We start from the raw sequence: 22,148 nt of genomic DNA, 5'->3' as shown, positions 1-22,148 counted from the left end.
AATTTTTAGGAGGGAAGAAATGTACCTTCATTAGTTAAAATTTGGTTTATGTGTGGACGCACAGGCACACACTTCCAAGGTGCCAATATACTTGTCATTGGATGCATTGAAATTTCTTGATGATATGTATCTGGATCTTAAGGGTTTCTATCACTTGTATTTTGACGTCTGAAGATAAATTTTAATGCTGGTTATGCAAAATTTCATTCTATCTTTCATGTATCATGTGGCCAAATTTCCCGTTATTTTGATTTTACATTCACTTCCATTTTGTTAAAGATGAATAAACCACCACTCAATCCAAAAGCTTAAGCTGATGGGTTGGATAAATTTAATTCATATATATGGATTCTCAACACTCCCCCTCACTTGTGGTATTTGATAATTGACAAGGCCCAACAGGTGGAAATCAATATAAATGAGGAGGAAACAACAACACATGGGTTCAAACATATGACCTCCCGCTCTGATATCATGTTAAGAATGAATAAACCACCACTCAACCCAAAAGCTTAAATTGATGGGTTGAGTAAATTTAATTCATATATATGGATTCTCAACACATTTCAACCATTTATTTCTAATAACCAGGATTTATTGGGTTTTCATGGAGATGTAATAAAAATATTGGTTGCTCTTGTGGATTATTATGATAGATCAATTTATAGAAGTTTACTGTACATTCTTACTTAAAAACTTATTTTGTTGCAGAAATGAGCTTCCTGTTATAGCTCACTGCTTGTGTTCAGTTGTTTATTTTTTAGTGAATGGAGAAAAACATGTTTTGTTGTTGTGGTCTGTTCTTAGTTTCCTTCCATAATACTCATCCATTTTTAGTTGATTCTATTTTGTCCTGGCTACATTAATTATCTGAGTAAATTTTCAGGTTGAAGATTTGGCTTTCCAGCTTGTAGATACTTTTTTCCTATTCCTATATATATTGTATATATAGTTGGGATGTTTTTTGGGTTATCGTTTGTTGGAAATTTACTTCTCACCTCATTTGAGTTTTCAGGGGTGACCCAAAATGCTGGTATAGCGTACCTGGTAGTGAAGCTAGTGCTTTTGAGAAGGTAATGATTAGATTCTTTTAGACTGAAATGCATCTAGATTTTTGTTGTTCGGGGATCCTCTTTTTGCATGCATGTCATGGAATTTTTTTTTTGGATAGGAAACAAATTTCATTTATAGCATGAAATATACAAAAAAGGCCTATCCAAATGAAGTTACAAAAAACTTCTCCAATTGGATATAATTGAAAGGATTTACACATTTGCACCAAGATAAAGCCAAAAAGGTAATAATATCAATCAACTGTTGTGGAGCATGTTCAACATATTTGAAAATTCTGGAATTCCTTTCCTTCCAAACCATCCATATGAAAGCCCTATTGAAGTTCATCCAAAGGATAGCCTTCTCCTTCTTGAAAGGATGCATAAAAAAAACTGTCCTAAGCCATTCTGTAATTCCATTTGGAAGGCAACGATTCCACCCAAAGGCTGCAAGGAAGTGGGTCCAAATGGAAGCTGATAGAGAGCAGCTAATAAAGATACGAGTGCTTGTTTCCATAGCTGATTTGCAAACAACACCAAGAAGGGAGAGAGAAACCATTGTGGGCAACGTCTCTGAAGCTTGTCAAATGTGCTAAGGCAGTTGTGGCTAAGCTTCCATATCAGAAATTTTACCTTCTTTGGATAAGAAGATGATAGCTGTATAAAGCTGTGATGAGGAAGCATGTCATGGAATTTATGTCACTCGTTGCTTGTTAGCTTATGAATCTTGTCTTTGTTTTCTTCTTTCCTCTAGCATGGTGGAAATTTGAATTTTTTTTTGGTTGTTGTTTGTTTATTTATTGCAAATGAAAGAAAAAAAAGGAAGACATACAAAAAGACAGCCCAACCAAAGGAGCCAAACTAAAAACAGGCTTCAATCAAGAAAGATCTGACTTTAGGAGTAATTACTAAAAGCTTTGGACATAAAAGCTGAAAGAGAGACGTGATATATAACAAGATCTCAAACCTCCTATAGTCCTATAGGAACTCTCAACTCCTCCTAAGTCTTCTTATTCATCTTAATCTATAGCCCTCAATAAAGCTAAAAATTTAGCCCACCACAAAAAAACTACCTTTATCCCGAAATGGAGATGAATAAGAGCCTCCTCCATAATATCCGAACACCCTCTAGGATGAGCCAAAAAAATTCCAAAGTCTTAAAAAAATCAATCCTAAACCAAGGAGGCATAGTGGCAACTCTAAAAAGATGATCGAAGTCCTTTACTGCTCCTCTACAAAGAATATAACACTACTGCCCTACCAGAAAGGACGGCTGCCTCAAAATCTGACCCAAGGTGTTAACTCTGTCATGTAAAAGACGTCAAGCAAAAATTTTAACTTTCTTGGGAATCTTAACCTTCCAAAGCCAAGGAAAAGTAGGATGTTGGGAGGCAGAAGAATCCTGGTGCTGGAAATCCACCAAAGAAAGGACAAAAAGATTTGCAAGAAAACCCCTATGAAAGATTAGGGGTCCAAAAGCAAAAATCCCTCCTACTTGGGCTGACAATGAAGTCCCCCAATAAAGACAAAAATGCCACTAAATCTGACGTCTCCCTATCAGACTTGAGTTTTAAATCCTAGACCAAAAAGGCTAGTATGCTGGAACTTTGTTGTAGACTTGAGTTTCAACCATTATCATGTTTCTTTTAGTATCTGGGAATTGATGCCGTTTGATGCTTAATATTAGACATGATGTCTTATGTATTTCTTGTTAAGATAACATATTGATTTATGCACCATCTATTTATGAATTAGATCTGGTTCACTTCTAATTCCTAGTCTGTCTAGAGCAATGGTTGTATTTTGTTTCCAGGAGCGCAGGCAATTGAGTGAATCTTTTTTCAGCATACAGTTTCCTCATCCATGTCATATATTTTTATTATGAACTTGTCTCTCTATTCTATTATGATAGTATTGCGTTCCTTCATTTCTTCTCAATGGAAAGATCTTGAGGCACAGTCGTTTTTGGTTCCCTTCCTCTCTCTCTCTCTCTCTCCTCTCCATTCCTTTATCAAAGAATTTTGTTTTGAGTACTTTGGTAAAATTGATATCGGTGTACATTTTTTGGATCTTTGGAACTTCTTTTTCCTTTTGTAATTTTTTTCCTTAAAATTGTTAATCATCTTGCTCTGTAATCTTATTTTTAGTTATAGAATTTCTTTTCCCTTTTCCCATTGAATTAGATACATGTGAAATTAATGTACATCCTTTACATGATTGTAGGTTATGCGGAACAGCCTTCCTGATCTTTTTGATGCACAACCTGATTTGCTTTTCCAACTTGTCACCATGTTGAATCCGTCTGTCTTACAAGAAAATGGCGTTCCTGTTTATACTGTACAGCAGGTTTGAAATAAAAGAATGCAGTTATATGTTCAAGCATCTACACATTTAAAGTTGACTTGTTCTTGCTTCTGTTAAATTTGTTCCTCTCTCCTTTAATCACTTTTACAGATACTTAATTGGTTTTTTAATGTCATTTTCGACATGTTTGCTTGCTGCCAGGAGCCTGGAAATTTTGTTGTGACCTTTCCTAGATCCTTCCATGGGGGTTTTAATCTTGGTATGCTCACATACCTTGATTTAATTAACTTAGACGGTTTGATGATTAGTTCAGCAACTAATCTTAGGTTTATAAACTGTGCCCTTCATTATTTTCAGGATTAAATTGTGCCGAGGCCGTAAATTTTGCTCCTGCTGACTGGATGCCTTATGGTGGGTTTGGAGAAGAACTGTATCAGCTTTACCACAAACCTGCTGTTTTTTCTCATGAGGAGCTTATCTGTGTGATAGCAAAGGTTGTAAATTTCTGGACATTTAAAATTATTTTGAATCAAGTTAGCTATCTATATACTGTATATAAGGAACTAGTGATTGCATTGAATAAGGGACATCAAGAGATCCAACCTTTTAAATTTGACCTGTTAATTAAACATATTTTAGCAAACCTGAAAAAAAAAATACAAATTGTAGTTATATTCACTGTTCTGTGATAATCTCGAAGATGAAAGTCAAAGATATACCCTGATTTCTTTGGCATTTTTTGTGCATAGTTAAGAAGATGATGCAAGGCTTGATCTCGAAGGGCAGACCCTTTGGTTGGTCTTGAGGCTTTTGGGTGGGTGAGATTATAGTCCAATGTCCTGTTTCAAGTGTTCCATGACTTTTTTGAGAAGGGGATTGTCAATAGAAGAACAAATGAAACTTATATTTGCCTTATCCCTAAAAAGACTCATCCAACATCAGTTAAAGAATTTAGACCTATAAGTCTGGTAACCTCTCTCTATAAAATCATAGCCAAAGTTCTAGCAAGCAGGCTTTGTTCTTCCTCACATAATACATGATACTCAGGCAGCTTTTGTTGAAAGTCGTCAGATTCTAGATGCCATTCTTGTAGCCACAGAAACTGTCAGTTGTTGGAGAAAGGAGAAAAAGAAGGGTTTTCTCTTAAAATTGGATTTTGAGAAGGCCTATGATAAAGTTGACTAGTCCTTCTTAGATGCTGCCCTCCAAGCGAAAGGTTTTGGCCTTAGATGGTGCCATTGGATACAAGGGTGCCTTTCTTCTACAAATTTTTCTGTCATCATTAATGGTAGGCCAAAAGGGAAGATTTTGGCCAAAAGAGGGCTTAGGCAAGGAGATCCCCTCTCTCCCTTCCTCTTCACCATTGTGGGTGATGCCCTAAGCCGGTTAATTCACTTTTGCAATGAGAGAGAAATTCTCAAAGGGTTCTCTATAGGCTCAAATACTCTAGAAGTTACTCATCTTCAGTATGTCGATGATGTCTTGATTTTCAGTCCTTTTTCTCATAAGAATATGGAGAATTGGTGGGGTGTCATTCAAATTTTCCTCCAGATGTTGGGTCTCTCTTTAAATATAGCAAAATCGGCAGTGATTGGGGTGAATTGTAGCGATTCAGAAGTTTAATTTTGGGCAAATACCCTAGGATGCAAAATAGAATCTTTTCCTTTCAATTTCCTGGGGTTACCCTAGGAGGCAATCATCGAAAGTTCAGTTTTTGGGAAGCAGTGGTGGAAAAAATGCATAGAAGACTGGAAAAATGGAACTCTTTGCTGCTGTCCAGAGGGGGATGGCTTATTCTCACGCAGGCAGTCTTGAACAACATCCCAACTTATTTCTTTTCGATCCTAGAAGCTCCAAAATCAGTGATAAATGCGATGGAAAAGCTCATGCGAGATTTTATTTGGAACGGAGGAAGATATAGGCCGATCAGGAATCTTGTGAATTGGTCTTGGACAGCTTTGCCTTCTCAACAGGGAGGGATGGGAGTAGGTTCTCTAGCTCACAAAAATATAGCCCTCTTAATGAAATGGCTGTGGCGTTTTGCAAATGAAAAAAACCAGTTTTTGGAGGAAGGTAATTACTGCCATTTATGGAGAAGAGCCTTTTGGTTGGTGGTCCAAGCCCTCAAAGAATTCCTCCATAGGCAGACCATGGATCGACATACAAAGAACAACACCAGATTTCGGCAGATTCATCTCTTTCAAAGTGACTTCGGGGGCTTCAGTTAGATTTTGGGAAGATACATGGATAGACTCTTCTCCATTATCTGTCTTTTTCATGGATTTATATGCTATCTCTACCAAGAAGGATTTTTCTATTGCAGATTGCTGGAATACGGAGGCCATGACATGGGACATAGGCATGAGAAGGAACCTTTTTGATAGAGAGCTTGATAGGTGGGCGATGTTTACCGAAAAACTTGAAGGAGTGGTTATTGGCCAAGGCAATGATTCCTTATGCTGGAACGCAGACAGTAAGGGTGTTTTTTCAGTGAAATCGGCCTTCATGGCAATTACCTCCCCCTCTCCCAAGTTAAATGTAGCCACCGCATCTATCATCTGGAACTTCAAGGTACCAAAGGAGGTAAAGGTGTTCCTTTGGACTCTCTTTTATAAGGGTACAAACACAGCTGAAAAAGTCCAAAGGAAATGACCTCAGTGGACTCTTTCACCTTCTGTTGTGGCATGTGCGTTAGGAGTGCAGAAACGGTGGATCATCTCTTCCTTCATTGTACCTTTGCAACTATAGCTTGGAACTACTTGGCTTCTCACCTAGACTTGGCTCTCTCTCTCGAAGAAAATAGATGATTTTATCGCTGAAGGCTTTAGTGGTTTTTTGCTAAAAGGAAAATCATATATTCTCTGGAATTGTGGTGCTCGACCCCTTCCATGGCTGCTTTGGAAGGAATGAAATTATAGACTTTTTGATGAGAAAGAGGCTTCTCTTGACTCTTTTTGTGTGAATATAAAGCATACGGCTTCTTGGTGGGCATCGATCCACAGGAAGATTTTTTGTAACTATGGTTTTCTTTTGACTCTTTAGGGTTGGAATTCCTTGATTGCTTAGTCTCTTTGGAGAGGGTCCTCCCGACCCTCTGCCTCTAGGCTGTATTTCTTACCTTTTTTTTGGGCTCCTCTTCTTTTTGAATGAAATCTCTTTGTTTATTATTAAAAAAAAAAGCCTTCAAGTGAAATTTTTAGTGAAAGAAAGTCTTTGTTGTCGCCTATAGTTGATGATTGAGCATACAAATTATTCTTGCGAAACAGTGGGTGGAACCCGAAACTATAGATATCAAGGGAAAAAAGGACGATGCAAGGTTTTAAAAATTGTGCTTTGATGCGTGTCTTCTACCTTTCTACCTAAACCTTAGTTTTATCCCTTTCTGTCTAATACTATGAAAGATTTTTTTTTTTAACAAGATACAAACTTTTCATTGATTGATGGAAAGGAACAAAAATTGTTCAAAGATACAAACTCCTGAGCGAGTGAGAAGCAAAAAGATAAAAAAGACACTTGATTCTTTTGATACAAAGAATCTGTCTAATAATGAATGGGAACTTTCATTCCCTTTCTTGGACCATGTATATCTACTGTCATATAGAGGAACTTCCATAATCTCCATTTTCTCTATTATTTTATTGAACTTTCTCATTGCCTTTGTTACTCTGCCTCCAGAAGATCTATCTGACAACCATCTAGGGACATTAAAATCAGCCCCCATACACCAAAATTTATCTTTGAAGCCTGCTATATCTCTGAATGCAGCCAACTAAAACTTCCTTTCTCTCTCTCTCTATATATATATAGGAGAAACACACATTTCATTGATAATATGAAATATACATACAAAAGGAGAAGCGAAAAGTTACAAAAGAGCCCTCAAATTTCTCATAAGGTCATTTAAGCGGTAGCTAGAGAAAGAAGAGAAGTAACTTTTACACTAGCTAAGAGCTAAAAGTAAAACCCAATTACAAAAATTGTTGAAACTTGAAAGGCTGGGACTTGTTGTTAAAGATTTTGTTATTCCTTTCTCTCCATAAGTTCCATAAGAAAGCTCTGATGAGGAGTGACCACATAATCTTCTTGTTTTTTTGAATGGGTGTCCCCCAAGGTTGCTTGCAGCAGAGTGTTTATATTCGCATGGAAAGGGGTTTGCCAATAAAAAACTTCAATGACGAACCTCCAAAATCTGTTGGCAAATTCGCAAGTGAAAAAAAGATGGTCTTGAGATTCCGCTTCCTTATAGTACATTATACAACCATTTGGTGATAAAGCAATCTTTGGGAGTCTTCTCTGTATTCTGTCTTGGGTATTAATGGCTTTGTGATTAAGTTCCCAGCGAAAGAGCTTAAATTTTCTAGGATACTTTTCTGCCCGTGTGACCTCATATGACAAGGGAGATGGAGTGTTTTGCAAAGTTGTAAGGTGTTTGAGGAGAGATTTAACCGTGTAGGTTTTTGTGGGATCCATGGGCCAAATCGTACAATCGAGATTCTGTGCTCTAGGTCAATGCATTCTGATAATTCCTCCTCTTTGAGCGGTCTATGGAAAGGACGATCCCATGAAGCTGTGTTTTTTTTAGTACAACATGTGAGGGTAGGGGATTGAACTCACTGCCTCTTGGTTGAAGATATATATCAATTATTGCTAAGCTATGCTCGCTTTGGCCCATGAAGTTGTGTTTTGATTCCACAGTTTGCTAACACAAGCTTCTTTCCTTGTAGAGAGCGAGTAAAGCTGGGGAAAATCCTCAATCAATGAGGCGTTGGAAGCCCACCTGTCATGCCAGAAGCTAGCCAAGCTGCTATTGCCAATTTTACAAAGGACTTATTTTTTATGTTGCTGATGAATTTAGAGATGCCTGCCCAAGGGCCTTTATAGATTATAGATGGTTGATTTGGCCAAGCCCAAGGCTCATTTAGAGAATTAGAGATTTCCCATATTTCGCCCCGATCATGTTTTTCCATAGGCTGGGTCTTCCTGTTAAGTATCTCCATGTCCAATTTGCTGCTGCATTTTAGACTCTTGAAGAAGTACAATATTAGGGCAATGCTTTAATATAAAATCCTTAATCTTCAGCCGTTTCTTGTAGTCACAAAGCCCCCTTACATTCCAAGAGAGAATTTTCATAGGGACTGTAATAAGAAGAAGGGTAATCCGTACTGCTTCAAAATAAGGAGGAATAGGCTGGTTTCGGACAGAAGAATCGACTTGGCTTGGTCAAGTTCTAATCAAATTCCTGATTGATGAAATTACTATTCTGTAATTCATCAAGGATCAGCAGGTTCTGTATTCGAACCAAACAGATTTTTAAAGACTTCTGCTAAGGACTGATCGGTAAATTAAGGTTGATGCATGGAGCTTTCTGAACCTTCCGCTTCTAAATTCCATTAGTTTGATGTAAAATATGGCCTTGTATTCTTTGATTTGTTTCACTTGTAAGTTGTTCTTTGATTATTGTCTTCAACTCACACCCAGATTTGGATATCAATCTTTCACTAGGCAACTTGGGAGTTGGGAGCAAAAAGCCCCCTGTTTGGTTGGAAATCCGAATTCTGTTTTTTGTTTTCAGATTCACTGAATCAAATGGATTCAGCGAATACGCGTTTGGCAGAATTTTGGAGATTCGTTTCTTAAAACTGTTTTCGAATTCTGTGATCCAAACAATAGAAATTCTGAAAACGATTTTTTAATGTTTTCAGTGTCTTTAGATTCAGATTTGAAATTTTTAAGGTGTAGAATTACATCAAATGATAAATTTGATAAATATATTATTTCATATTATAAACTCATTTTATGTTTGTTAAAATTAAAAAACAGGTAAAATATAAGGTATTCTAAATTATATAACCTTGAAAAATATTAATTATACAAACTATATATAACAAAAAGTTAGTAAATTTTTAATATAAGTTTAAATTAAACTAAAATTTAGTTTGTAACTACTTCTAGTTTACAAATATATTACTAAACACACGTTGAACAATTTTTTAAATTGAAATTCAATTATCAAATCTGCTACAAAACACATATATGAAAATACTGAAAACAAAAAATACAACTCTGGTTTTCATTGAATCCCTTGTTTTCAAATTTCTGTTTTCTGATCACCAACCAAACACACCCTGAGTTCTTCATCTAGTCTTTAGTGTTTGGTGGTTTTAGCATAACTATGAGATCTCAACGAAGGTTTTATACTGTGCTATGCTCTCACCTAATTTTGATGCATTTGCGTTAAAATGCTAAGGGCAATACTTCACATTTTTTCTTTTGCTGCACCATGATTAGTTGTTGAGCTAAGTTGTGGATGCCTTAAACACCAGTTGCATTTTTCGTTGGTAGTATGCAGTAACTTGCTATTAAGAATTTGGATGGAGAGAAACCAAAAGCTCTTTGAGAATAGGGAAGCGAGTTTTGAATCCTTTTCTAGTAGTTTCCAACTTATCGCTACTTGGTGGTGCTATACAAAAAGTAAATTCTTTTTAATTACAGCCTTACAATGATCCTTCACAATTGGAGGGCAATCATGTAATTAATTTCCTTGGAAGGGGGTTCTCTCTTCCCCCTGCCCCTAGGGTTTTATTTTGTGTGAGTACCACTTCACCGTGGTCGATAAGTTAGTCCCTATCGAGAAAAGAAATCCTTACTGACTTTGATTTTAGGAATAGTAAGAAACAGCTTTCAAAATTGGTTATGACTATTGACTGTACACTTGTAAGTTTCACCTTTTGTTTATAATTTTACTTCATCAATGGTGATAATCTTATAGTTTATTAGTGTGAAAAGATTAATGAGGGTCTGTTCTCTGAATTTGTGGTTTCTTTCAGTAACTTCAAGTAGCAGTAGCCTTTTATTTACGCACAAACTTAGTATTATTGATAATTATTCATTTCCCATCATCATTGCATTTTCTTCAAATTTTCAATCATTCTTATTAGCTTTGGGATGAAATTTATTGTACACGAGCTTTTAGTGCTGAAATTGTTCTTAAACTGGTTGTATTATCTTTTAGTGACTCAGCAGCATTTTAAGATGTCCTTAATTGATCACTTAACTTAGCATCAGTGTCAGTGTATGATTCTGTTTCATTTTCCGATTCACGCTACTTTCCCCCTCAATTTGCGCTATTTCTTGCAGATGGACTGCAATGGCGGGGTGTCTCCTTACCTAAAGAAAGAGCTACTTAGGATATATTCCAAGGAGAAAATCTGGAGAGAACAACTTTGGAAAAGTGGTATAATCAGATCTTCTCCGTTGCCCCCTCGAAAATGCCCTGAATATATAAGTACTGAGGAGGTATCGTAGTCTGATCTGATATTTCATGTCACTATCTTAAGAAGCTTGTTTCTGACTGACGTTCTGTTGTTGTTGCAGGATCCAACATGCATTATTTGTAAGAAGTACCTTTTTCTTTCAGCTGTAGGTTGCCGTTGTAGGAGATCTGCTTTTGTATGTTTGGAGGTGTGTGGACTAATGAACTCCTCGTTCCAGAGTTGTATTGTTAGGGAATTTTATTTATCAAGTGTCTCTTATCCTTTGGGCGCCTTTTGAAATCTATGCTCATAGAAAGTAGTAGCAAAAGAGTAGTATTTTGAAATTGTTATTTAGGTCAAGTGGCTTTGAACTGTCAAAAAAGTTTATATTTTACTAGTTAAATTTCAACACTTTTACTTGACTTGGATTGTTGTTTTGATTTATGTGTGGAGGATCTTCTACCTATGTTGATCTGATTATATGTTTCTCTGCTACTGGCAGCACTGGCAACACCTTTGTGAATGCAAGTACAGCAGGCGGCGCCTTCGTTATCGTTATACACTTGCAGAATTATATGATTTGATTGCTATAATTGATAGATGTGGTTCTGGGGAGGCAATTGAAAGTAAGGATTTGCGACCAGCGGGCTTATGCTTCACTGAACGATGTACTTTGACAAGAAAGGTTTAAATGTTCAATTATTTTGTTTCTTTAAATTGCTAGATGATTGTGAGTGCTTTAAAAGACACTGTGCTCTTCTCTTTCTCCCTTCAATCCCCTTTCTCATCTTCACATGTTTAGTTTTAATTTGAGAATTTCAGTTATGTTTTCTTTAAAATAATGGCTATGTGAAATACAGTTCATGGCCCTTTTTCTTATATGATTGAAAGTAAGTGTTTTAAGTTTTTTTTTGAGAATTGGGAGTCAGAGCTTTGTTCCCTTATATCTAGGGCACCCCGTCCGCCCCAAGGTCTGGACCTGGAGACATCAAGGGTTCTTTGTATTAAGGTCATCGAAAGGTTCAAACTTTACTAAGAGACCACCCTTGCCAACGGATCCATCCCTTAGGGGCAAGTAAGTCTTTTAAGTTGTCATTTATTGAAGAGAATGTTTCTAGGTGTTGACTTGGTGTTTTTTTTTAATAAGAAACCAAAAAAGGATGTATTAACTGCACAAAAAAAGACAACCTAAGGGCAAGGGGTAGAGACAACCCCTCCCATAAAAACCGGCTACAAAAAGGCCTTCCAGTTGTTAATAATCACGGTGTTGACTTGGTTGAGTTAGGGAGCCATTGTTAATTCTCATCATCTTTGGATTTCTCGAGACTCTCATTTCAAATCTAGTATTGAATAAGTTTTTGTAACATCAAAAAGATCAACTCTCGCTTGGGCTAAAAAAGAGTGATAAAAGAGAGCATAACTTTTGAAGCTTGAAGCTAATGGTAGAAAAGCCATTAAGAGTCCCCTATAAAAGTGGGGTCTTTGTAGAGATCTTGCTTGTCTCTAGTTCCAAAATTAGATGTCGGAAGTGTAGGTATTGAGGTTCAACTGCTTGGGTTTAGGACAATTTTAGTTTCTTTACCATCGAGATTTTGAATTATTTAGTGGGTGCATTGTCAAGAGCATCTTGCTTTGAAATAGGTAGTCATCATGAGTGTTTGGGTAAACTTGATCTAGGTATTGTTTCATTTGTGGTTATATCTAAACCAAATTAGAAGTAGGAAAGTAGGTGGGGTACGAGGTAATATGTTAAAGTTGGGGACTTAAAAACTAAAAAACCATCTGTTGAAGTTGGGGACTTTGACGGTTACTCAATGAAGGTTTCCTTTATTTATTTTTCTTTTTGATAGGAAATGATTCATTAAAAGAAAGAACAAAAGAGTAGCCTAAGGACAAGGGACGGTGTGTCCCTTTACAAAAGAAACTAGCAAAGGAGAGCTCTCCAATTTTGTAAAATCAATGAAAGATTGTGATTACAAAAGAATTTCCTCTTCGTATGACACCTATAAGATGCCGTAATGAACACTATCATAAAAAGAATTAAAAGATTTAGGTTTATCGTAGAGAGACCGAAGGTTCCTTTCCAACCAAATATTCCATAAAGGGCTCTAAAAGCACAATCCCACAACTCTTTAAACTTTCATTTAAAGCTTCACCCTTGAAAACACTCTAGCAACCAGTCTTCGATAGAGTTGGGCAAATAAGTTGAGATATAAAAAATCTTAAACAGAAGCTACCACCCATTTTCAGCAAAAGAACAATGTAAAAACAGATGGTCTAAAGACTCAGCATCTCCCAAACATAGACAGCAGGCAGACGGGGAGAGCTTCCATTTAGGGCATCTTACCGCTCGTGGGTGTTCAACAATCTATGGGCTAGGGACCATAGAAAGACCTTGAATTTCTTAGGAGTCTTTCTTTCCAAATACTGTTAATCAGGGGGGACTTTAGCTTGGGGGAAATTTACCTCAAGTTCAAAAAAGAGGATTTAGTAGTGAACCGACCATCAACCTCCAAGGACCGGACCAAACGCGTCATCCACCCCCTCCCCTAAGACAACCGGATCCAAAATCTACACCAAACTCACCCAATTATCGAACTCCCCTCTTGAAAGGACCTCTTCTGAAACCCAAATAGTAGAGGTTTGTCATTTCTGGTTGTTAGGATGTCTTATCCTATAGGCTAACTGTTATTTTTTATATTACTAATTTATTATTTTACTAAGAAAAACCATGACATTTCATATTGAAATTATTTGAAGTTTTGTTGTCAATGAATTCTTGTTTTTTGTCAAAGCGAGCATAGCTGAACGGTAATTGACATATATCTCCAACTAAGAGGTTGTGAGTTCGATCTCCCACCCCCTACATGTTGTACTAAAAAAAAATGAATTCTTGCTTTTTTTGTATGTTCTGTAAAAGAATTAGTATAAAATAGAGGTTTATGAGCTTCTTAAAATTGTGAGATACATTAACCTTTACCCCCTGATTTATACTGTGATAAAATTGGCCTATTTGGAGGTCTTAGAGAATTGTTTTGAATAAAAGAAATTGAGGCATGAGATGAACTATCATGGTCATCTGTTCACAAGACAAAGAAGCCTTAAGACCAGAAAAATATTTAATGCATGTAGGTCAAGGGTGGTCGTGTTACTCTGGCTCAACTTGCAGAAAAGTGGTTACTGCATTCGAGTAAGATTCTTCAAGATCCATTCTCAAATGAGGCATATGTTAAGGCTTTGAGAGAAGCCGAGCAGTTTCTTTGGGCTGGTCATGACATGGATAGTGTATGTTCCAAGTCCTTCATGGCTATTTTTCTCTCAGACTTGCATGCAACACATTGTCGTAATTTACTTTTGTCTGTATTGGACTATCTCATAGGTCCGTGATGTGGTAAGAAACTTGGATGAAACTCAAAAGTGGGTTCAAGGCATTGGAGATTCCCTTTGTAAAATTGAAGCGTGGTCACATCATCATTCTGGAAATTTAGAGAAAATTTGCTTGGATCATGTATATGATTTGTTGAGTCTACCCCCAAAGTCATGTAATCATCCTGGGTATCTTAAGTTGAAGGTTGGTACGATACTGCATGACTTGTTAGTTCCTTGTGTGGCCCTTTGTCTGCTAAGTGCTAATTTTGTCACAAAATTTTGATTTATCTTACAGGATTATGTTGAAGAAGCAAAGATGTTGATTCAGGATATTGATAATGCCCTATCAACATCCCCTAATGTAACTACTTTTGGGCTACATTGCTTGATGTCTTTCTTTTACACGTGTAATTTAAGATTGTTTTATGTTGGTTTCTTTTTTTCTTTTCTTTTTTTTTTGTGGATCGATTACACCAATTTTATGCGCTTTTACTACAGGTTTCTAAATGGGAAATTTTATACTCAAGAGTGTGTGTCTTTCCCATCCATATCAAAGAAAGTGAGAAGTTATCAGAAAAAATATCAATAGCAAAGGTACTCTTTTTATCTTTTGGTACAATTTTCTTCTATATTGTTCTATATAGTTTGAAGTTAACCACATCTCTTCTTTGCCCAAGATGTTTGGGTATGGGAACAAACCTGGAAAACTAAGAAAATCGTGGGATACATATTTTTTTGTGCTATTGATGGCTATATTTTGAAAACTTCAGGAAATGCATATATATTTTTTTCTCAATATATGACACATTTGATTATTGAACTTCATCAGTTGTTTCCTATTAAAAAAATTTAATTAGTTGTTTTGTCCAACAAGGTGGTCCCATAACTCCTTTCTATATTACTATTGTTCTATTCATTGAAGAAACTGATCGATAAGTTATGAAAGCCAATGACATTGAGGGCTTCAAATGTCTCTCGTTTCCTATGAGTTAATTTGTTAGTTTGGTGTTCTTCTCTTGTTTTTGTTTTTTGAAATGAAATACTTTTCATTGATGAGGTGAAAAGTTATTTTTTGGATAATTGGGAGTTGTTGCTCCCTGTACCCAGGGCACTCGCGCCCGCCCCAAGGTTTGGACTCGGGAGAAATCAAGAATTTTTGGTATTAAGCTCACCAGAAGGTTTGAATTTGAGACCTCTAAGCCAATATGATCAAGAGACTCCAAGCCCTTGCCAACTGGGCTGTCCCTCGGAGGCTAGATGAAGTGAAAAGTTATAACCAATCGGTCTATATACTTCCTATAAGAGTTACAGGATGATCCCTCCAGTTTGAATTAATCACAAAGGGAGTATAGAAACAAAAGTTGGAAAGTGGACACCACCTTGGGCATGAGATTTTGCTAGATCTAGAACCTCTCCCTTACTCTTATTTCTTTCTTTGAATATACTTTTTATTCAAGCTCAAAAAGCTTTTAATAAATTAAGCCATAAGGTCTTGGCCTTTTTTGAATTTATGTTTACAAATCAGTTGCTCAATATTTTCTTTGGCAGAGCCTTTACGAACCAAGAGGCTTGAGTCTTGAGTCTTGAGATTCTGCTGGACAAAGCATATAGCAGCTGGAATCGCGACATTATCTTTTCAATTGCATCTTCGTAAATGGGTCTATCTCCACTTATAGAGTTTTAACATAACCTTTTCAATTTTTCCGATTCTAATACTTAATGCTCTTATCACTCATCAATGAAATTATTTCTTACCAAAAAATACTTAATGCTCTTAGGATTACGACTCAAGTGACCTACCTCACTTGATGGGCGAAGAACCTATGGCCCAATCACTCAATCCTTCATTTATAATCTTGTTCATTAGTAGGATGTTTCTCATAACAGATGTAACTACTTAAAAAGAGCTTAAGTTACTAGGGCCCAATCTCACTGGTCAAACTAGAATTTACGAACCAATGGAAATGTTTGCTAATCTTTGGCATTCGTGGTTCGAGAGAAATCAGAGAATTTTTATAAGGGATGATTCTAACCCTGAGAGCCTATTGAGACCTCATGAATCTCTATTCTTCCTCTTGATGCCTTCTTTCTGAAGATACACAGCTCAATTGCTAGTGGTTTTGATGTTTTCTCTGAAGATGTTCTTGCTTCTCTATTCAATGAGGCTGAAGATAAAGAAAATCTTGTTTACCGTTTGAAGATGACTCATTGCAAGAGTTATTCATCGAATGTTCGATCTCCAAAGATTTGTGAGATTATTTCAACCAAGTGGGTATTACTCTTGTTCTGATAGACAGAGCTTAGCTTCTTATTTTTCCAGGACGACACTTTGTTCTTAGCTATGTTTCACCTTTTTTTTGAGGTTTTGGTTTGCTGTGCTTTTATTTGGTCTTGTTAAGGTGGAGTTGTATCTAGTTCTGGTTAGTTTGTTGTTTTTCTGTCTGGTTTTTTAGTTTGTTTTTGGTTTTATCTTTTGGGAGCTGTTGTTTTTGGCCTTTTTTTTTTTTTGGTTTGGATGGTTGTTGGTTTTTTTTTTTCTCCTTTTGGAGGTTATATCTTTGAACACTTTTTCTTGTTAAAAAAAAAAGAAAAATTATGCCAATTTGGAAGCTGTTTTAGCCTGTTGGTGTCTTGTGGGGATATTTCATCTCCTCTTTTTAGTATATGCTCTTTTGATTAATACTATTCTTTGTTCCTTATATAAAATAAAGATCTAGTTGATGTTTACAATTCATAGGACATCATTGTCAAGTACTTGATCTATATACAACTTTGCTGATGGGTATGATCGAGATGAACTTTATTTTCAGGATTATGCTTCTGTCTCCATTCATTTATGTTCTAATGCTCTTTAATTGTGATATATTAGTCTTGCATAGAAAGTGTCAGAGCAATCTTGGAGAATCAGCCTGCTGCTTTTGAGGTTGAGATTCTTTACAAGTTGAAGTTTAAGGTGATTTAACCATTTATTAGTTTGTTAATAAATTTGTTTGCTTTTGATCTTGATGGATTTCATATCTATTCATATTTATCAAAATACCTGGTTTCATTTCAAGTAGATTTTGGAACTCAGCATCCAGCTTCCAGAGACAGAAATGGTACTGGATTTAATAAGGCAAGCTGAACTGCATCGTTCTAGATGTGCAGAAATTATGAAAGCTCCCATGAACTTGAAGGTTACCTTTGTTATTTGTCATTCCTTTTTCACCTCAATTCGATATTTGGTAATTTGAGACATGTATCTTTCTGAGTTATGTCTTGCAGACTGTCGAACTGTTCCTTCAAGAATCCAACAGTTTTGCTGTTAATATACCTGAACTGAAGCTTCTAAGACAGTATCATAATGATGCTGTTTCATGGAATGCTCGTCTTAATACTGTTTTGGTTAATGTCCATGAACGGGAGGATCAACATAATGTAATTGAAGAATTAAATTGCATTCTAAGAGATGGATTATCATTGACTATAAAAGGTTTGTTCATGTGCTAATTCTTTTATTTGGGTACTAGTTTTTTAGAAAAATATCACACGGGGAACAAAATGATAAAATCAGTTGTGACAAATTGCTTCAACCAGCCATGATATTTCTTGTTCCCCACTCCACTTTGTTTGGGTACTAGCTAAGTTAACATATCCATCCATTTTATAATTTTTAGCTAGTGCTAATGTAGTTTGCCTTCTGTTTCTTGGACTTTTTTGGGGTGGGCTGAGACAGTTGATGACTTACCTTTAGTTGAGGTTGAGTTGAAGAAGGCTTCTGTCAGGGAAAAAGCTCAGAAGGTGGGTCAGTGTTACACTTAAACTATTTGGCATGTGAATGTATTTAGGCATTTTCAGTCATTTATCGTCTCTTCAATTTTACTATCATGTTGACGAAGTTATTTTTTTCCTCATGAATTTGATGGAACTTTGATGCAGTTATGCGATACCAAGGTTACTATGGATTTCATGCAGAAATTGATGGAGGAGGCTGTAGAGTAAGTGATATTGTATAAGACATTTTTTTCGGAATTCATGAGAACTATGACATTAAAACATTGGTTATTGCTATTATAAATGACTGTAAATTCTTGAGTTCCCTCTTCTCCAGATTAGAAATTGACGAGGAAAAATTGTTTGCTGATGTTCATGGAGTTCTTCATTCAGCAATGAGTTGGGAGAAGAAGGCCATGGATTTTCTAGCGCATGGGGCACAGTTATCTGATTTTGAAGAGATTATAAGGTTTCCAGTCTCCCTCTCGTTAATAAATAAAAACATATGCTTTATTGGTTCAATATTCTTGTGCAAACTGTCACAAATTTTAATTCTGAAAATGTTTAGGACTTCTGAAGATTTACGTGTTATACTACCTTCCCTTCGTGATGTCAAGACTGAAGTATCCTTGGCCACGTCCTGGTTAACTATTTCAAAGCCTTTCTTAGAATCTGTTGTCCCCATGTCATCTTCATCAAGATCGCAACTGAAAATTGAAACACTAAAGGTTCTTGTTTTCTTCCATGTATGGTATATTTTTTTTTAGTACCTGGACTTTGATATTTGACGTACTCTCCATTTTGCAGGAGTTGGTTTCTCAGTCTAAGTTCCTTAAGGTCACTTTGGAAGAATGTAGAATGCTTGCCATGGTTCTGAGAAACTGTGAGGAGTGGAAACATGAAGCGAACTCTTTATTGCAAGATATTGATCATCTTTTCAATGCGAGTGATATAGGGGATGGATTGAGCAATTGTCTTGTTTCTAAGATTGAACAATTAGTTGATAGAATCAATACTATTATTACAGACGGTTTTTCTCTTGGTTACGACTTCTGTGAGATTACCAGACTTCAAAGTGCTCGTTCTACGCTCATCTGGTGCAATAAAGTTCTTTCTCTTTGCCATACTATTCCTTCTTATCAGGTAGAATTGAAAGTTTGTCGAACGACTCGAACCATGTTGTATTTATTTATTTTTGATACGGAACACTTCTACGTGAGTCGAGGGAAGGAATGTTGGATTGGACCTGCAATCCATTTAACTGAAAAGACTATGATTTTATGGCAGGATGTTGAGAGCTTGTTGGGGATTGAAGAGGATAATTCATGTTTATACACCTCTGGTGTTATGTGGAGCTTATTGATGGAAGGTGTCAAATGGCTGAAGCGAGCCTTAGAAGTGATTCCTGTAACATGCAATTCTAAACGAAGAAAGTTGAGTGATGCTGAGGAATTACTTTCCAGCTTTGAGGTACCATCCTTCTCTTTCAGCCCAACATATAAAATGTAAGGGTTTTAAATTTTCTTTTAGATTCTTAATGTTTGTTCTGTTTTTAGAGGTTTGAATGTCTTCTACTTGCAGAGTATCAGAATCAACTTTTCAGCCATGATTGGTCAACTAGTAAATGCTATTCAGAAGCACAAGTGATTTTTCTTGTCCTTTGACTTATTAATTTCTTCTTATTCCTGTTTTTGTTGGATGAGATTTTGTGAGTTGAATGTATGGACAATTCAAATTTTCATACATACAGACAAACATTCATATTTGTAGGCATGTATGTATGTGTCTTCCTGCTTCATCTAAAACTTGCTAAGACTTTTGAATTCACGTGCATGAAAACCTACATCAATAACTTTTTCTTCGTCAAAGACAGCAGAAAGTGTCAGCATCGTCTTTCTGATCTAGCTGTTTTACTGTAATTTGTTAAGTTACTTAACTGTTTATTAACTTTTCAGAAAAAAATGACAATAATTTCTGAAATTTAATATGCATTTGTATATGTTAGTGAACCCCCAACTGTGTGTATATCTCTGATTGTTCAGAAGTACCTTGATGTAATCCATATTAATATATTAGTTAGTTAGTTAGCTGAAGGGTTGTTTAGGTCTGTCAGTTAGTCTTGTTGGGTTAGTTATATCCTAATGTGTTTGTTAGTTCTGTTTGGGGGCTTTTCCTATATAAAGAGGCCTTTCCCCTTAGATCATTAGATCATTCAAGTATTGAGTAAATCATATTTCTCTCTTGTTGGGTTACATCATACCTTAGATCTATTGCCTACTTATATATGGCTATTATTGTCATGTAGGTTGTGGAAAGAAGAAGTAAGTCAATTTTTCGCTATGAAGCATGCTGAACGATCATGGTCTCTGTTGTTTAAGCTTAAGGTATGTCATTTTGCTTGATTCTTCTACAATGATTTAATAGGTGGACATCACCTTATACTTTTTAACATCCAGGAAAAAGGAGACATCGTTTCCTTCAATTGCTCCGAGCTACATTTAATTTTTTCCGAAGTTGAAAAGATTGAAAAGTGGAAAAAATGTATGGGGGATGTCATGCAAACATCTTCTGAGGATGAGAATTCTTTGCCTGGTCGTCTACTAGAGGTTCTGATGAAATAATAGTACTTTTTCTCATTGAAAGCTGATCATACATTTTTTTTTTTGAAGGAATTTCTAATATCATATTTGTCATGTAGATAAAGAAATCACTGGACAGATCCTTATACATATACGAGAAGTCATTGCTCTACACGGATCAAAACTTATGTGTGTGTGGCTCCAATGACTTGCAGGATCGGCAGCTTTTTATTTGCTCAATATGTAAAGAAAGGTAAGGTAAATTTTACTTTGCCAAAGTGCTAGAACCCAAAATTTTCAACTGATAACTTGTTAAATATACTAACAAAGATTCCTCAAATAGAAGCAAGCTCTAAACTGTACAGTAAGAATGATCATATTTCATATCTTAGAACAAACTTGTAGCAACTTCTACTCCACAATAAACAGACTGCAACCGAAAGAAACCAACCACACCAACTTTTACTCCCTTCGTTCTAAGCTTTATTGGCACTATCTTGCAAGGATTCCAACACTCGTGGACTTCTTCTTGTTCGACTTTGCACTTGGATAGGGCTTGTTCTTTTGACCCAAACTTTTTGCTTGCTGCCACTAACACTTCTGTTCTAGTGGAACTGGCTCTCTTGAGGGCACCGAACCCTCCAAATCAACCTTCGATTTCTCTCTCAGCTTGCTTGTGGCACTTGGGTTTTGCAGGAATCTTACTTTTCTTTCTGAATTGCTAATCTTGTCACTTGTCCTATTTGAACTCTTATTTTGATTGGTTTTGAGTTGCTTTCAGTTTCTCTGTGTAGAGACTAAGGTTGGAGAGAATCCAATGTGATGTATTCTCATTATTAAAGTCTATATATATAGACAAATATACAAGGTTGACGTGAAACAAGGGGGAACATTTGCACCACGTAATGACAGCGAAGACTATTGAAGCAAAAAACCTCTTGTAGGGAAGGACTTTTCATTGAAAGTATGGAGTTTCGCTCCCTCCATGTAATCCAGAAGAAGGCTCCCTCCATCCATATGGTTTTACCTTAGCTTTCATCTAGGATAATTGGGATTGTGTTAAAAGAGGAGCTTGAGGAGGTGTTTAAGGAATTTCATGAGAGAGGTATTCTGGATGGTTCTATATCAGAAACTTTGTCTGTCTTATTACTAAAAAAGATAAGCTGAGGAAAGTGTAAGAGTTCAGAACCATTAGCCTTGTTATGAGTTTTTATAAAATTATTGCCAAGATTCTTGCCAATAGATTACAAGAGGTTATCCCAAGTACGATCTCTGATACTCAAGGGCTTTTATCGTTGGGATTAAAATTTTGGATCAATTGCCAGTGAGGAATATAGAAGTCAGAGGGAGGGCGTCATCTTTTAAGATAGATTTTGAGAAAGCCTACGACCATGTTAACTGGGATTTCCTCAATAAGGTTCTAGGGAAGAAGGGCTTTGGTTATAAGTAGAGGTCTTGGATCTAGGATTGTATATGGTCGGTTAGCCACTCCATTCTTCTCAATAGTAGATGGAGAGGTAGGATTCATGCTTCTAGAGGTCTTAGGCAAGGAGATCTCCTTTTTTATTTCCTTTTGTTATGGATATCTTTAGTAGAGTGATTCCAAGGTGAGTGGAGAAAGGGGTGATTGAGGGTTTTCAGGTGGGTAGAAATAGAGTTTATATCTCGCTTCTTCAATTTGCTAATGATACTATTTGGAAGGACCACTACCCAAAAAATGTTTAATTCTTCCAATGGGCAATGGGTTTCTAGAAGATGTAGGCCTTACCCTAGTTCCAATCATTGAATAGGTAGGCTTTAATTATGGGCAACAGGTTTTTTGGTTGGTTCCGCTTTGC

General features: G+C 36.3%; 1 protein-coding gene across 2 annotated transcripts in view; it reads left to right on the top strand.

Moving 5' to 3' along the window:
• Positions 1 to 22,148, top strand: part of LOC111026169 (transcription factor jumonji (jmjC) domain-containing protein) — a 38,381-nt gene that overhangs the window by 1,730 nt on the left and 14,503 nt on the right. For both annotated transcript variants that reach the window (XR_015791555.1, XM_022304192.2), the window contains 24 exons: positions 1,016 to 1,073; positions 3,276 to 3,398; positions 3,558 to 3,615; positions 3,714 to 3,850; positions 10,494 to 10,652; positions 10,731 to 10,817; positions 11,112 to 11,294; positions 13,742 to 13,894; positions 13,989 to 14,180; positions 14,274 to 14,339; positions 14,477 to 14,572; positions 16,848 to 16,931; positions 17,038 to 17,154; positions 17,243 to 17,450; positions 17,694 to 17,758; positions 17,897 to 17,955; positions 18,069 to 18,200; positions 18,300 to 18,459; positions 18,539 to 18,874; positions 19,019 to 19,201; positions 19,313 to 19,374; positions 20,037 to 20,115; positions 20,188 to 20,337; positions 20,430 to 20,563. Coding sequence is in view for 1 of the 2 variants with exons in the window: in XM_022304192.2 (XP_022159884.1) it covers positions 1,016 to 1,073; positions 3,276 to 3,398; positions 3,558 to 3,615; positions 3,714 to 3,850; positions 10,494 to 10,652; positions 10,731 to 10,817; positions 11,112 to 11,294; positions 13,742 to 13,894; positions 13,989 to 14,180; positions 14,274 to 14,339; positions 14,477 to 14,572; positions 16,848 to 16,931; positions 17,038 to 17,154; positions 17,243 to 17,450; positions 17,694 to 17,758; positions 17,897 to 17,955; positions 18,069 to 18,200; positions 18,300 to 18,459; positions 18,539 to 18,874; positions 19,019 to 19,201; positions 19,313 to 19,374; positions 20,037 to 20,115; positions 20,188 to 20,337; positions 20,430 to 20,563 (3,081 nt within the window). In the remaining variant the exon portion in view is untranslated. The remainder of the gene's footprint in view (positions 1 to 1,015; positions 1,074 to 3,275; positions 3,399 to 3,557; positions 3,616 to 3,713; positions 3,851 to 10,493; positions 10,653 to 10,730; positions 10,818 to 11,111; positions 11,295 to 13,741; positions 13,895 to 13,988; positions 14,181 to 14,273; positions 14,340 to 14,476; positions 14,573 to 16,847; positions 16,932 to 17,037; positions 17,155 to 17,242; positions 17,451 to 17,693; positions 17,759 to 17,896; positions 17,956 to 18,068; positions 18,201 to 18,299; positions 18,460 to 18,538; positions 18,875 to 19,018; positions 19,202 to 19,312; positions 19,375 to 20,036; positions 20,116 to 20,187; positions 20,338 to 20,429; positions 20,564 to 22,148) is intronic.

Source organism: Momordica charantia, assembly GCF_013281855.1.
Source record: "Momordica charantia cultivar OHB3-1 chromosome 6 unlocalized genomic scaffold, Mcharantia_2.0 BLBB01000006.1, whole genome shotgun sequence".
Lineage (NCBI taxonomy): Eukaryota > Viridiplantae > Streptophyta > Magnoliopsida > Cucurbitales > Cucurbitaceae > Momordica > Momordica charantia.
This window is presented reverse-complemented; position numbering and strand designations above follow the sequence as displayed.